Here is a 15,101-nt window from a genome sequence, read left to right as displayed (position 1 = left end):
GCTGAGTGAGCAGCCAGCATGCATGCATGAAATACAAGGAACCCAGTAAACACTTCTATAGCTTCAGGATTCAGGATCAAGTAGGTGTGTGTTGGTCCTACAACCTTCTCCCTTCATCTCAGAATCTTTGTGGAGGTGATGTGAGGAAAACCACCGGGCTTCCTCTTTGACCAAACCTAGAGTTGTGGCAGCTTTTACAAAAGTAGGGGGATGAAATCTGGGTGTAACACAGGTTTTTTGCAGAGTCTTTGGCAACCCATGAATAAGTTCATCTAAGCTCTTATTCATAGGCTAAGAAGCTCTGAGGATGTTGATCGCTGAACTGCTCTCTGAGTAGGACAAACCCATTTCACAGAGCTGTGTTCAGACTCATGTCAAAATGTGGTTTCCCATTCTTACCTGTGCGATATGGCATTTCCATAACTTCTGTAGGGAAACGAATAAAGCAGCCAATAAGTGGATCCATCAAGCAGCCTTTGTCCCCAGCATTTGTGCACACAGCCCATGTTGTTGACCCAGACTTTTCAAATAACGTGTTCATACAATGAATCAGAAGACACATTAAAAGCCCTAGCTCCATCCTCCGAAGAGGGAAGACTTTGGGCCACTGGTACACCTGGTCCTGAAAACAAGGGAGGAAGTTCTGAAGGAGACAGGGGAAAGGTCATTGCCAATGGTAGGAGAGAGGTATTGGAGAGAAGGGGAGATGATCTTGTCAGAAGGAGGTGACATGGTTGGTCATAGAAGGGGAGGAATGGAGTTCTAGTTGCAATGTTCTTCCTGACCATGGACCACTGGATCAATCTACACCTCCTCAATAGATGGACAGCCACTAGTGACAACTGAATCGTCTTCCCCAACTCAACACTTTGGCTTATGGTGCCTTAAAATCCCTCCACAGCTCATTAGAATTTCTGGCTTCAGAGCCTTCAATAGATGTGTTCCTCAGCAGGGAGTGGGGCAGGATCAAGGCTGAACATGCAACTGGTTTGCCCTGGATACTTCACTCTGAAGTTGTAAAAGCTCCACTTCTTCTTGTAGTTGATGGGAGTCTGAGAAATTCAGTACACAATCGCATATTCCACTATGCTTCCAGACCCAGAGGCCTGAAAGACAACATTTCTGACATGGATATTGAAAAAAGAAAAGGTTCTCTGAAAGACTGCTCCTATCTTTAAAAATCACAGAGGTGTTCTGCTCAGGTATTTAGGTCCACAGATTCCCCTGATTTGGAAAGAAAAAAAAATGAAGTTGTATTTGTGCTACAGCTTAATCCTTGTAAAGTTCATGAATTAAAAAAAATGCTATGAGGTGGCATAAATTTCATGCCCTTGCAGTGTTTCTCTCCACTGCCTTTCCTGAGGGGCAAGAGAGGTGTCACTGGGACACTGAGGTGTCCTTTCTGCTGATGAGACCACGTCTCTCTAACAGACCGGCTCCCCTTTGCACACGCAATAAAATAAACCCATCTCTCACTTGCGCAGCACGGAGGACTTGCCTCAAGAGATCACGGCAGTGTGAAGCGGGCAGCTTGTCAACTGCCCTTTCCCTGGGAATGAGCACTGTTGTGGGGAGTATGCTCCTGGGAGGAGGGAAACCCCACAAGGTGTGATTGGGAACTCCTTAAGCTGTGGAAAAGCAGCGAGGCTTCCCAAAGGCCCTCGCCTCAAACTCTCTTCCTTACAGCCCCAGCTGAGCTACCCCCCTCTGTCTGGCTTGGCCAGCTCCCACCGCCTGGCCCTCACAGCAGTCCCCGCCTCCGAGGGTGTGAGGGCACATGCCCTGGGCAAGGAGGAGCAGCAAAGGAAGCGCTATGCCCGAATCTCTGCATTGCTTTGCTTTGGTTTTCCTGGCTGCAGGGAGCAGGGAGGAAGAGCACAGGCCCTGCAATTCTGCCTGAATGCTTCACAAATGCACACCAGTCAGCAGAGAGCCCACGCTACAGACTGCCTTCTAAACGGAGGGCATGGAGAGGGAGCTTGGGCACCTGTGCTTCCCGCCTCCTCATGCAGACGGCGCTGGGCAGTATGGCCCGGGAGCCACCCTGTCAGGGAGGGCTTGCGATTCTCCGCTACTTGCATGGTCGTGCCCAGAAGCAGCTCAGAGGATGTTGTGGCTAGAGCACACCTTTCCAGCTTTGGCGAGGTGAAGGCCCACCGCACCAAAGATGTCCCTGCTCACCTAGTTTGCTCTCCAGCTCTGCCACGTTGCTCTCGGACCAGGAGCCCTGCGCTGCTTTCTCCACTTGGGACTTTATGCCCTCCAGGTCTGCTGCGGAGTGCTGGCGGTCACGCTGCAGGGACACCTGCATGCTCTCCAAAGATCTCTGCAGAGCTTGAACTTCCTGGGAGAGGTCCTGCAGGGTGGAAGTCCAGGGGCAGGCCAGTTCCTCTGGAGGGGGCGTTGCACGTGGGGCCGCTTCCACGTGGCTCTGTAAGGTGGCCAGCTTCTCACTCAGAATCCTCTCCACCTCCTCCTGCACGGCTTCCAGGGCCCTTGCAGTGTTTCTCTCCACTGCCTTTCCTGAGGGGCAAGAGAGGTGTCACTGGGACACTGAGGTGTCCTTTCTGCTGATGAGACCACGTCTCTCTCACAGACCGGCTCCCCTTTGCACACGCAATAAAATAAACCCATCTCTCACTTGCGCAGCACGGAGGACTTGCCTCAAGAGATCACGGCAGTGTGAAGCGGGCAGCTTGTCAACTGCCCTTTCCCTGGGAATGAGCACTGTTGTGGGGAGTATGCTCCTGGGAGGAGGGAAACCCCACAAGGTGTGATTGGGAACTCCTTAAGCTGTGGAAAAGCAGCGGGGCTTCCCAAAGGCCCTCGCCTCAAACTCTCTTCCTTACAGCCCCAGCTGAGCTACCCCCCTCTGTCTGGCTTGGCCAGCTCCCACCGCCTGGCCCTCACAGCAGTCCCCGCCTCCGAGGGTGTGAGGGCACATGCCCTGGGCAAGGAGGAGCAGCAAAGGAAGCGCTATGCCCGAATCTCTGCATTGCTTTGCCTTGGTTTTCCTGGCTGCAGGGAGCAGGGAGGAAGAGCACAGGCCCTGCAATTCTGCCTGAATGCTTCACAAATGCACACCAGTCAGCAGAGAGCCCACGCTACAGACTGCCTTCTAAACGGAGGGCATGGAGAGGGAGCTTGGGCACCTGTGCTTCCCGCCTCCTCATGCAGACGGCGCTGGGCAGTATGGCCCGGGAGCCACCCTGTCGGGGAGGGCTTGCGATTCTCCGCTACTTGCATGGTTGTGCCCAGAAGCAGCTCAGAGGACGTTGTGGCTAGAGCACACCTTTCCAGCTTTGGCGAGGTGAAGGCCCACCGCACCAAAGATGTCCCTGCTCACCTAGTTTGCGCTCCAGCTCTGCCACGTTGCTCTCGGACCAGGAGCCCTGCGCTGCTTTCTCCACTTGGGACTTTATGCCCTCCAGGTCTGCTGCGGAGTGCTGGCGGTCACGCTGCAGGGACACCTGCATGCTCTCCAAAGATCTCTGCAGAGCTTGAACTTCCTGGGAGAGGTCCTGCAGGGTGGAAGTCCAGGGGCAGGCCAGTTCCTCTGGAGGGGGCGTTGCACGTGGGGCCGCTTCCACGTGGCTCTGTAAGGTGGCCAGCTTCTCACTCAGAATCCTCTCCACCTCCTTCTGCACGGCTTCCAGGGCCCTTGCAGTGTTTCTCTCCACTGCCTTTCCTGAGGGGCAAGAGAGGTGTCACTGGGACACTGAGGTGTCCTTTCTGCTGATGAGACCACGTCTCTCTAACAGACCGGCTCCCCTTTGCACACGCAATAAAATAAACCCATCTCTCACTTGCGCAGCACGGAGGACTTGCCTCAAGAGATCACGGCAGTGTGAAGCGGGCAGCTTGTCAACTGCCCTTTCCCTGGGAATGAGCACTGTTGTGGGGAGTATGCTCCTGGGAGGAGGGAAACCCCACAAGGTGTGATTGGGAACTCCTTAAGCTGTGGAAAAGCAGCGGGGCTTCCCAAAGGCCCTCGCCTCAAACTCTCTTCCTTACAGCCCCAGCTGAGCTACCTCCCTCTGTCTGGCTTGGCCAGCTCCCACCGCCTGGCCCTCACAGCAGTCCCCGCCTCCGAGGGTGTGAGGGCACATGCCCTGGGCAAGGAGGAGCAGCAAAGGAAGCGCTATGCCCGAATCTCTGCATTGCTTTGCCTTGGTTTTCCTGGCTGCAGGGAGCAGGGAGGAAGAGCACAGGCCCTGCAATTCTGCCTGAATGCTTCACAAATGCACACCAGTCAGCAGAGAGCCCACGCTACAGACTGCCTTCTAAACGGAGGGCATGGAGAGGGAGCTTGGGCACCTGTGCTTCCCGCCTCCTCATGCAGACGGCGCTGGGCAGTATGGCCCGGGAGCCACCCTGTCGGGGAGGGCTTGCGATTCTCCGCTACTTGCATGGTCGTGCCCAGAAGCAGCTCAGAGGACGTTGTGGCTAGAGCACACCTTTCCAGCTTTGGCGAGGTGAAGGCCCACCGCACCAAAGATGTCCCTGCTCACCTAGTTTGCGCTCCAGCTCTGCCACGTTGCTCTCGGACCAGGAGCCCTGCGCTGCTTTCTCCACTTGGGACTTTATGCCCTCCAGGTCTGCTGCGGAGTGCTGGCGGTCACGCTGCAGGGACACCTGCATGCTCTCCAAAGATCTCTGCAGAGCTTGAACTTCCTGGGAGAGGTCCTGCAGGGTGGAAGTCCAGGGGCAGGCCAGTTCCTCTGGAGGGGGCGTTGCACGTGGGGCCGCTTCCACGTGGCTCTGTAAGGTGGCCAGCTTCTCACTCAGAATCCTCTCCACCTCCTCCTGCACGGCTTCCAGGGCCCTTGCAGTGTTTCTCTCCACTGCCTTTCCTGAGGGGCAAGAGAGGTGTCACTGGGACACTGAGGTGTCCTTTCTGCTGATGAGACCACGTCTCTCTCACAGACCGGCTCCCCTTTGCACACGCAATAAAATAAACCCATCTCTCACTTGCGCAGCACGGAGGACTTGCCTCAAGAGATCACGGCAGTGTGAAGCGGGCAGCTTGTCAACTGCCCTTTCCCTGGGAATGAGCACTGTTGTGGGGAGTATGCTCCTGGGAGGAGGGAAACCCCACAAGGTGTGATTGGGAACTCCTTAAGCTGTGGAAAAGCAGCGGGGCTTCCCAAAGGCCCTCGCCTCAAACTCTCTTCCTTACAGCCCCAGCTGAGCTACCCCCCTCTGTCTGGCTTGGCCAGCTCCCACCGCCTGGCCCTCACAGCAGTCCCCGCCTCCGAGGGTGTGAGGGCACATGCCCTGGGCAAGGAGGAGCAGCAAAGGAAGCGCTATGCCCGAATCTCTGCATTGCTTTGCCTTGGTTTTCCTGGCTGCAGGGAGCAGGGAGGAAGAGCACAGGCCCTGCAATTCTGCCTGAATGCTTCACAAATGCACACCCGTCAGCAGAGAGCCCACGCTACAGACTGCCTTCTAAACGGAGGGCATGGAGAGGGAGCTTGGGCACCTGTGCTTCCCGCCTCCTCATGCAGACGGCGCTGGGCAGTATGGCCCGGGAGCCACCCTGTCGGGGAGGGCTTGCGATTCTCCGCTACTTGCATGGTCGTGCCCAGAAGCAGCTCAGAGGACGTTGTGGCTAGAGCACACCTTTCCAGCTTTGGCGAGGTGAAGGCCCACCGCACCAAAGATGTCCCTGCTCACCTAGTTTGCTCTCCAGCTCTGCCACGTTGCTCTCGGACCAGGAGCCCTGCGCTGCTTTCTCCACTTGGGACTTTATGCCCTCCAGGTCTGCTGCGGAGTGCTGGCGGTCATGCCGCAGGGACACCTGCATGCTCTCCAAAGATCTCTGCAGAGCTTGAACTTCCTGGGAGAGGTCCTGCAGGGTGGAAGTCCAGGGGCAGGCCAGTTCCTCTGCAGGGGGCGTTGCACGTGGGGCCGCTTCCACGTGGCTCTGTAAGGTGGCCAGCTTCTCACTCGGAATCCTCTCCACCTCCTCCTGCACGGCTTTCAGGGCCCTTGCAGTGTTTCTCTCCACTGCTTTTCCTGAGGGGCAAGAGAGGTGTCACTGGGACACTGAAGTGTCCTTCTGCAGATTAGAGCATGTGTATTAGTAATGTACTGAATCCCTGTGTCCTTTTTTTTTTTTTTTTTTTTTTTTTTTTATGAAGAAAGCTTGAGCGTGCTGTGAATTCTGTGTTTTGAGAGGGTCTATGGAGGTGATTATTTTATTTTATAAAATATGTATCATACTGCTTAGAATGCTGGAATATGGCAGTACTCCACCAGGCTTTTCTGGATAGGGTTCCAATGCTGAACTATTCGTCTGCACCTTCCTACTTCTGTTAGAGAAACTGTCACCTTGCTGAAGCTCATACTATTTTTCCTGATGTGGGAAGAAATAGAATGTTGAATTATTTTTCACTATGTATTTCCTGTGCAGTTGGGATGAATCAAGAAATTACCTCTTATCCACCTCTAAGTGGTTCCTGTCATACCCTGCTAAATACAGTGTTGCCTTTTGCTTGTGATGGGACACTGTGTTACCTCAGTGGCTTGTATGATCTGGATTTGACGTTTTCTCTTGGTTTCTCTCTTTTGGCAAACTTTTTCTTAGCTTTACTCTACCTGGTAGCATAGTGGTTTGCTTGAAAATGTTACATAGAATCATAGAATCAGTAAGCTTGGAAGGGACCTCTAGAGATCATCTAGTCCAAGCTCCGTGCTCAAGCATGGTCACCTAGAGCATGTTAGACAGGGTTGCATCCAGGCAGGCCTTGAATATCTCCAGAGGAGAAGACTCCACAACCGCTCTGGGCAACCTGTTCCAGTGCTCTGCCACTCTCCCAGTGAAGACATTCCCCCTCTCGTTCAGGCGGAACTTCCTGTGGTTCAATTTCTGCCCATTGCTTCTTGTCCTGCCACATGGGACAACTGAAAAGAGTTTGTCCCCGTCCCCTTGACACCCTCCCTTCAGATACTTATCCACATTGATAAGATCCACCCCCCCACACCAGTCTTCTCTTCCCCAGGCTGAAGAGGCCCACCTCTCAGTCTTCCTAATGCACCCCACATCCTTTATGAGGAAGGTCTGAGAGAGATCTTTATGTAACTAGGTGTACGACACAATGAGAAAAGAAAGATTGAGGAAGCAGACTGTGTTTGAACGGGTGAAGATAAACCTCAACAGATCCAAGACCAAGTAGGAGGAACCCCCACTAACATCACGCTGCTCCACCAATACAGAAATCCAGATGATGACTTGCCACAAGTGCCATTCTTCCCGGTTCAGCGGGAAAGCTCTCACCACTCAACCTTGGTATCACAGGGCATTGAAAGGCTGAGCACACTGATGCAGAAAGGCGTAAATATGTCACCAGATCCACGCCTTCCGGAACTCTTTTTGTGTTCAGACATGAGAATTTGCAGTAATTGGAGTATTTAGTGTTGAAATGCTTGTGTCACTCTAACTGGAGTAAAAGTAAATCTTTGCTTTTTTAGGGTTAGATTTGCAGCCCCACTGGAACTAAGGCCAGGAAAAATTGTACCAGCATTGGTCCTCAGTGCACACGGCACATCACAGACAGGTATAGTGAGCTGTCATATTCCCTCAGCATTACAGAGACCCTCCACACAATTCCGACCTCTCTCAATATTTTGTAGCATGAGCACATGAGATGGACCTTCCGGAACACAAAGGGAAAAGGGGAACAGTGTATCTGAGATCTTCACACCAGGCTGGCAGGGGTGAAACAGGACCTGCTGCAGATCTGTGCCCTTCTAGAATGGCATTTGGACGCCAGGCTATACCACCACCATGCTGCCAGTGGCACTAGCTGGACCGAATTGGGTATCTGTAATCTCTAAATGGCATGAGGTGGGTACGTTTAGAAAACAAAACCTGCCTCTACTCTGCAAAGCTCTCCTCCGACCAATGCTTCCTTTCTGCAGCAGGCCCTTTCTCTTGTGCTGCCAATTGCTCTGGAAGATGCCTTCCATTTCTCCAAAGCTTTCTCTGCACTTGAACTTCCAGGGAACGCCCCCTAATGCTCTCTATCACCAAAGCTGGTTTGGAGGAAACAGCGCGGCATCGGACATCTTTGCCTTGCCAGCAGTGTGTGCTTTGAACAGAGGTCTTCCCAGCACTCACCTGTGCTCAGAGACATCTCCTCTCCCTCTTTGGATGGTGGTCCACCTCCTCCTCTTCTGTTGTCTTCAGGAAAGAAAGGGTGAGAGTCTCAGGTGAGCTTCCTCCTCACGTTAGTGCTAGGTTCACAGATCACCCCGAGTTGCATGCTGCACCAAACCTGCCCCCTCATGCCCCCAGGCCCGCCTGCCCCAGTGATGGCACTGCTCAGCAGAGACAGCAGAAGCTGTTACTGGGCAACAGGAAATAAAGAGGCAGTGATGCCTGCTTCTTGGGGCTGGTGCACGAGTGTGAACATCGTCTGGCGAGCCAAGACGGAAACAGGTGAGCAGCCTCGTCAGTAATGCACAAGACCAGAGAGAAGCTTGCAAGAGTAGAGCAAGGTGAGCCTTCCTCTTAGAGCAGCCTGTTGTAACGGGCAATTGCAGGCAGAAGGGAGAACCCTGAACTTCATGGGGGAGTAAGGCGGGAGAAAGCTGCCATGAAGTTCCCTTCTCCCCCGTGAAGTCACTTTACAGCTCAGTTGCTTTCCCTGTGCTGCCTTGTTGCCAAAAGATGTGCTCTGTGATAGCCCTCTTCTTACTCAAGGAAGGACTTGCTCAAGAAAGACCTCTTTTCATGGCTACGACATACAGCCAGCTCATGCAAATGACAGGCACTGCTGACAGGCCAACTGTCACCATTACTTACGTCTTCCCTGTCTTTCTGGTCTTCTTTCCTCATCGGTCTGCTGTGAACGGAGACTCGGGCCTCTCTCCTGCGAGTCCACCCTTCCTCCTGGCAGGGGCAAATGTTCTCCTTTATGGCTGACATCTGGCCCCCCTGCCCCTGCAATGTCCTCTGAGCGGTGTCTCCGAGCTGTGCTTGGTGACTCCGCTGCTCCCAGCTTTGCTCCAAATTGTGCCTTGCTTTGGCTGGTCTCTGCCAAAAGAGAGCCCAAGCACTGTGGTAAGCCCTTAGCCACAGCCACCTGGTTTGCACCTCACCTTCTTTGGTGGCCACAGGAGGGACCCTAATGTTGAGGACAGGGCATGGTCATTGGCAAGCATCCCCCAATAGGTGACTGATGTTCCCCTCCAGCCACGCTGCTTGAACGAGCAACAACAGGAGCGTGCACACTGGACGTTTCTCCACCTGGGCAGTGTGACATCCTGCACTGCTAAAGCACGCGATGATCCTTCTATTCCTTTGCGGTCCAGGAGGGCAGGGAAGCAGCGTGACTGGCTGGCTTTACCTTCACCTTCAACATGTGGCCTCACTTTTGCAGTTGACTTTTCCACTGGCAGTGGAGAGCAGTGCAGTTCACGAGAGCATGAGCGGGGTGACTCCAAAGTCATGGGCCCTCCTGAACAGCTGAATCCCACCATCGTGCAGGGCATGTTATGCCCTGCATGATGGGGTTCTAAGGGGAGCTGTGTGTTTCTGCCCCAGGGGAACAGGCCTTCGCAGGCCACGTTTCTGCCTGGAATGAGCACCCCACCCCAAAGCACCCAGCTGGAGCACAAGATACACAGCCAATTGGAATGGCACCCAGAATACTTACTCAGCTGCTCAAAGTGTTCTATTCGTTGTTTGACAGGCAATGCATTGGCCTCATCTTCGGGACCTTCAGTCACGTTGGAAGGGAAAACAAAAGAAGAAGCTCAGTTCGGTTGTTTCCCTTTCCCTGCCCTCTCGCCTAAAGGGCTTTAGGTTTCAAAAGATGCAAAGGCCTTGCTCCCAGAGCGGACACTGCTCCTTATCCTACCCAGCCCAAATTCAAAACCTCTGCTGCACCTGGAAGTCCCAACTGAGATCTGCAGCGCTGCGTGTGCTTTTCCCTGGGCCACAATCACTGCCTCACTCCGACCTTCCCTCCTCCCACCTCACCAGTGCTTTGCTCTGCTCCTTCCCTTCCCCTCGCACGATACTCACTGGAGCTATCCACCACGCACTTGGTGTTCTGAAAAATTCCTCTGAAAGCTTGTAGGCTTGGAGGAATCTTGTCTGTGGCTTGGGATTTTGGCCTGCTTCTTTCCTCAGACGACACAATGTTCCTGTCAGGAAGGCACCTCGGCAGTTCTCCAGGGGCACCTCCTGCTCCAAGCAGGGTATGTGCTGAGGTCCAAGCCTGCTGCTTGGGGGTTTCTCCTGGTGGCTCTGGAAAACCCCAGGGACAGAGAGATCAGGTTTGCGCCTCTTAGTCCTGCTGCAGCAAGGAAAGCCCACAGGCAGCTCAGAACTCAGCCAACTGAGCCCCAGTAGGGGAGCTGACAGCAGGGAAGTGGGGAGAATTTCTGCAAAACGTGGTGTGTGTGTGTGTGTGAGTGCGTGTGTACATATGTGTCTGAAAGCCTAGATTCCATCTGCACTGTTTACAGTGAAGAGAGGAAAGCAGGATGTTGTGGCCTTTGCATGTGGGCATTGAGGCACTTCTTACTCCCCTAAGAACGACTGGCAGATAAGGCATGTAGCAGAGGTAGAATGAGGAGAGCTAATACAGGGGTGCAGAGGCAGTGTTGATGATACACATCCTCTGTCAGCACTGGTTACGTCTTGCCTGACTTTCCAGTTTCCCCTGTCAGGTTGCTCTGAGAAGTACTGGACTCTGTTCTGGTAGAATGGTGGTGCTAACATTTGACTAGACCTTCAGACTTCTCTTGTGGGGCAATAGAGCTAGGCGTAAAAGACAAGTGGAGGTGTTAGTTATGTCAGCTGGGAGGGAGTGGTTCATTCTGGGAAACTGGTGACACGCTAGTTTTCTGGGCTTTCCCTGCCTGCCTGTAAAAGGCAGGCAGAAGATGGCTTGATGGGCAGTATTCAGAGTCTGGGTGTGCTGGAGCAGGGTCTGGAAAAGTGAGTCTTTCAAGAGAATCCTTGTTCAATGAGATTGGAGGATGTTTTCATTTTGGAGCATGAGGAATGTTCAAAGAGCAAAGCACTGCTTCGGGTAAGCTTGTCTGTGCTCATGACTCTCACTCAGCGTGCATCGCAGACAGTTAAACTGTGCTGCCCCAGTCCCTCAGCATTACGGAGACCCTCCACGTAATTCTGACCTCTCTCAATATTTTGTAGCATGAGCACATGCGGTGGATGTTCTGGAATACCAAAAGTAAAGGAAGGGGCGGGGGGAAAAGGACAGGGTATCTGAGATTTTCGCACCGGGCTGGCAGGAGTGACACAGAACCTGCTGCAGATCCATGCCCTTCTGGAATGGCATTTGGAGGCCAGGCTGTACCACCACCATGCTGCCAATGGCACTAGTTGGACTGAACTGGGGACCTGTAATCTCTGATCTAAACCCCATCCCCACACTTGGTCAAATGCAGCAGCCCACCACAGTGCAGACGTCATAGTGATGGAAGTGTCTCAGATGAGTTAATGACGAATAGATCCACAACAATCAGGGGTAGGTACAGTCAGCGCTGTGGCTGACTACTCTCCGTACCCTGGCGGAGGTCAAGCTCCTTTACCATACCCCTCTGTCCACTTTGGAAGACATCTAACTGCTGCCTTTGAATTCTGTACGAGTAGGAGCAGCCATAGTATTGCCAAGACTATGGGCTTTGTCCCAGTGCAGGGCATTCCTCTGACACCCTTCCCAAACTCTGTCAAAGCAAAATTTGAGTCCTCCAGACACTCTGTGGCTTTTTACATGTAACTGGCCACACGCAACAGGAATTGCATCCAGCAGACTTACTTGCATGTTCAAAGATATTTGTTTGTCCTTACAAGTCCTGCAAGGAGAGAGTCCTGGTGCCCTGGACATTACCTTTATATGACCAGAAAAGGAGGAGAGAAAGAGGAAGCTTAGTTAAGACCCTTCCCTTTCCCTTGCCTTGCCTCTGTGCAGAAGGAGTCCTGGGTGCTGAAGAGCCCGAGGCATTGCTCTCAGGGTGCCTGCTCGCTACGCCTTCCCTGTCACCCGGGCAGAGTGCCTTCTGACTTGCCTCTCCACTGTTAGCTTGACTTCCCCACTGGGGGAAATGAAGACACTCCTGGCAGGAAGCCAGCAACGATGCGCGAGACTGGGTTTTCTGTACAATTCGACGCGCAGGCAGACAGTGAAACACCTGGTCTATTTTTGTCATGTGGCACAGAGAATGGCCGCTGGTGACTAGCAGATGCCAAGCTGTATGAGAAAGGATGTCTCCCTTGGAGCTCCTGCCTCTTGCACAGAATGTCTAGCTGCCATGCAAAGCCTGCTGTTGGAAGTGAGCGTAATTACAGAGAAAATAAACACATACTATTTATCCCTCCCTCTATATAATCTGTACACTGGGCACTCGGAGCTGACATTCTGCAATACCAAAAGAGAAAAGAGGGAAACACCAGAAAGTTATAGTGTTTCTGAGACGTCCTCGCAGGGCTGGCAGGGCTAATGCCAGACCTCCTGCAGATCCGTGTCCTTCTGGAATGGCGTTTCACAGAATCACAGAATTGCGGAACAGCCGAGGTCGGAAGGGACCTGTAGGGATCACCTTGTCTTGCCCCCCTGCCCTAGCAGGATCCCTTAGAGCAGGTTGCCCAGGACCCTCCCCAGACAGCTTGTGAAAAGCTCCAGGATGGAGACTTCGCACCTCTCTGGGAAGTTGGTTTCAGTGCTCAGTCACCCTGCCAGAAAAAAAAATCTATGGTTTCTCCATAGATTCAGACAGAACTTCCTGTGTTGCTGTTTGTGCCCATTTCCTCTTGTTCTGTTACTGGGCTCCACTGAGAAGAGTTTGGCCATGTCCTCTTTGCAGCCTCCCTTCAGATATTTAGACACAGCGGTGAGATCCCCCCTCAGCCTTCTCTTCTCCAGGCTGAGCAGCCCCAGTGCTCTCAGCCTTTTGTCAGGCGAGAGATGCTTTTGATGATTTAGAGGCCAGACAGTTCAGAGGCCATTTGGAGGCCAGACTTTACCACCACAAGGCTGAAAACGACAACCGTAGGCCCTACCTGGGGCTCTTTAATCTCTGACCTAAATCCTGTCCTCACGCTCGACCAGAGGAGCCAACACACCATAATGCGGAGGTCAGAGTGAACTGTTACGCATGAGATCTAGGAATGACCAGGGATACAGTTGGCCCTTGTGAACAGCTCCAGGACAGAGTCTCCAAACCTCTCTGGGAAGCCTGTTCCAGTGCTCAGTCACCCTCACAGGAACTGCTGACTTCTAATGAGGTACGATTAGGTGCAGTCAGAGAGGGAGGAGGAGGAGCAGCAGTATTAGGAAGCGGAGGAGTATCGCTAGGTCAGTGAGATTCTGGTGAGGGCAGGGCTTTCCTCCAACACCCTTCCCAAACGCTGTCCAACCAAAGCCTGCGTTCTCCAGAAACTCCGCTGCTTTTCACCGGCAACTTCACAACCTCCCTTTGGCTACGGCCACGCAGAATCTCTGCTTCAGTGTGTTTGGAGGGCACGCACCAGAAGAGAATGGACGACAGGCCGAGACCACGTATCAGAAGGAAAAGGATCATTAGCCTAGGAGACAATTTCTGGGCACCTGTCCTTCACTCCTTTGGGAACTCAAGCATGGCAGGTGTTTGAGCAGGAAGAGAGATTGCCCAGGCACTCCCCTCTGTCTTATCTCAGCCTCCCTTGAATGGGATTCATGATGTTCACCAACTCAGTGATGTTTGTGTTTGCCTTCCTGTGTCCTGTGCCACACTCCTCATCTCTGGCACTCTCCCCTTTTCTCAGTGCATGAGAGGTCCCTGCCTCGAGGCAGAAGCTTGGACTTTATACTGAGCCCAGCTAAGGAGCCTCATCCCTAACTCCAGCCTTTCTTCTGCTTGCGTGGAGGAAAAGCTCAGTCCCTCCTATCACAATAGGGCTGGAGGGGAGCATTGCTGAGGACAGCTGGGGCTTCAGGTTACTCCTGATGAGCCCCCCCTGAAGAAGGCAGCACTCCTCTCCAACAGCTGTGCTGCTGTCTGCCTCCCAGACCCAGCCCTGTGCCCATCTGTGCTACAAAACAGACCTCCTCGCCAAAGACCAGTGTGCCCAGCACACGCAGGAGTTGTATTATTGCCTGTGTTCCCTGTGGCTGAGATTCTGGCCCTCCTTCCCCTGCAGTGTGCTCTGAGTGGTGTCCCTGAGCTCTCCCTGGTGACTCCCATGCTCCCAGTTTGGCTGCGCTTTGTGCCTTGCTTTGGCTGGTCTCTGCCAAAAGAAAGCCCAAGCACTGTGGTAAGCCCTTAGCCACAGCCCCCTCGTTTGCAGCTCACCTGTTCTGGTGGTTGCAGGAGAGACAGTAATACTGAGCACAAGGCACAGTCATTTACAAGCGTTCCCCAAGGAAGTGATTAATGTTCCCCTCCAGCCATGCCACTTGAATGAGCAACAGTGGGGAAAGCCTTGCCTTAGCTCTTTTTCAGCACTATGTCTACATCCTACTTTGCACAGCATGGGTGTTCAGGAGCACTTTGGTTATTTCTGCTGTAGCCTCACGCATCTCTCAGCTGGCCTCAGAGGCATGCCAGAGAATGGCATGAGCTGGGTGCGTTTAGGAAGCCAGACCTGCCTCTGCAGCAGGCCTTTTCTATTGTGCTGCCAATTGCTCTGGAAGATGCCTTCCGTTTCTCCAAAGCTTTCTCTGCACTTGAACTTCCAGGGAACGCCCCCTAATGCTCTCTATCACCAAAGCTGGTTTGGAGGAAACAGCGCGGCATCGGACATCTTTGCCTTGCCAGCCGTGTCTGCTTTGAACAGAGGTCTCCCCCGTGAAGTCACTTTACAGCTGAGTTGCTTTCCCTGTGCTGCCTTGTTGCCAAAAGATATGCTCTGTCATGGCCCCTCCTTGCTCAAGGAAGGACTTGTTCAAGAAAGACCTCTTTTCATGGCTACGACATACAGCCAGCTTATGCAAATGACAGGCACGGCTGACAGGCCAACTGTCACCATTACTTACGTCTTCCCTGTCTTTCTGGTCTTCTTTCCTCATCGGTCTGCTGTGAACGGAGACTTGGGCCTCTCTCCTGCGAGTCCACCCTTCCTCCTGGCAGGGGCAAATGTTCTC

At 53.2% G+C, this 15,101-nt stretch overlaps 1 protein-coding gene across 1 annotated transcript in view; it reads right to left on the bottom strand.

Annotated features, from left to right (window-relative positions):
• Window positions 1-15,101, bottom strand: part of LOC134149744 (uncharacterized) — a 77,875-nt gene that overhangs the window by 51,234 nt on the left and 11,540 nt on the right. The window contains 5 exon segments of the mRNA XM_062592950.1: window positions 2,182-2,523; window positions 3,347-3,688; window positions 4,512-4,853; window positions 5,677-6,018; window positions 8,123-8,185. Coding sequence (XP_062448934.1) covers window positions 2,182-2,523; window positions 3,347-3,688; window positions 4,512-4,853; window positions 5,677-6,018; window positions 8,123-8,185 — 1,431 coding nt within the window.

This window comes from Rhea pennata, chromosome 21 (genome assembly GCF_028389875.1).
Source record: "Rhea pennata isolate bPtePen1 chromosome 21, bPtePen1.pri, whole genome shotgun sequence".
NCBI classification, from domain to species: Eukaryota; Metazoa; Chordata; class Aves; order Rheiformes; family Rheidae; genus Rhea; species Rhea pennata.
Note: the sequence above shows the minus strand (reverse complement) of the source record. Positions and strands in the feature narration are given on the sequence as shown.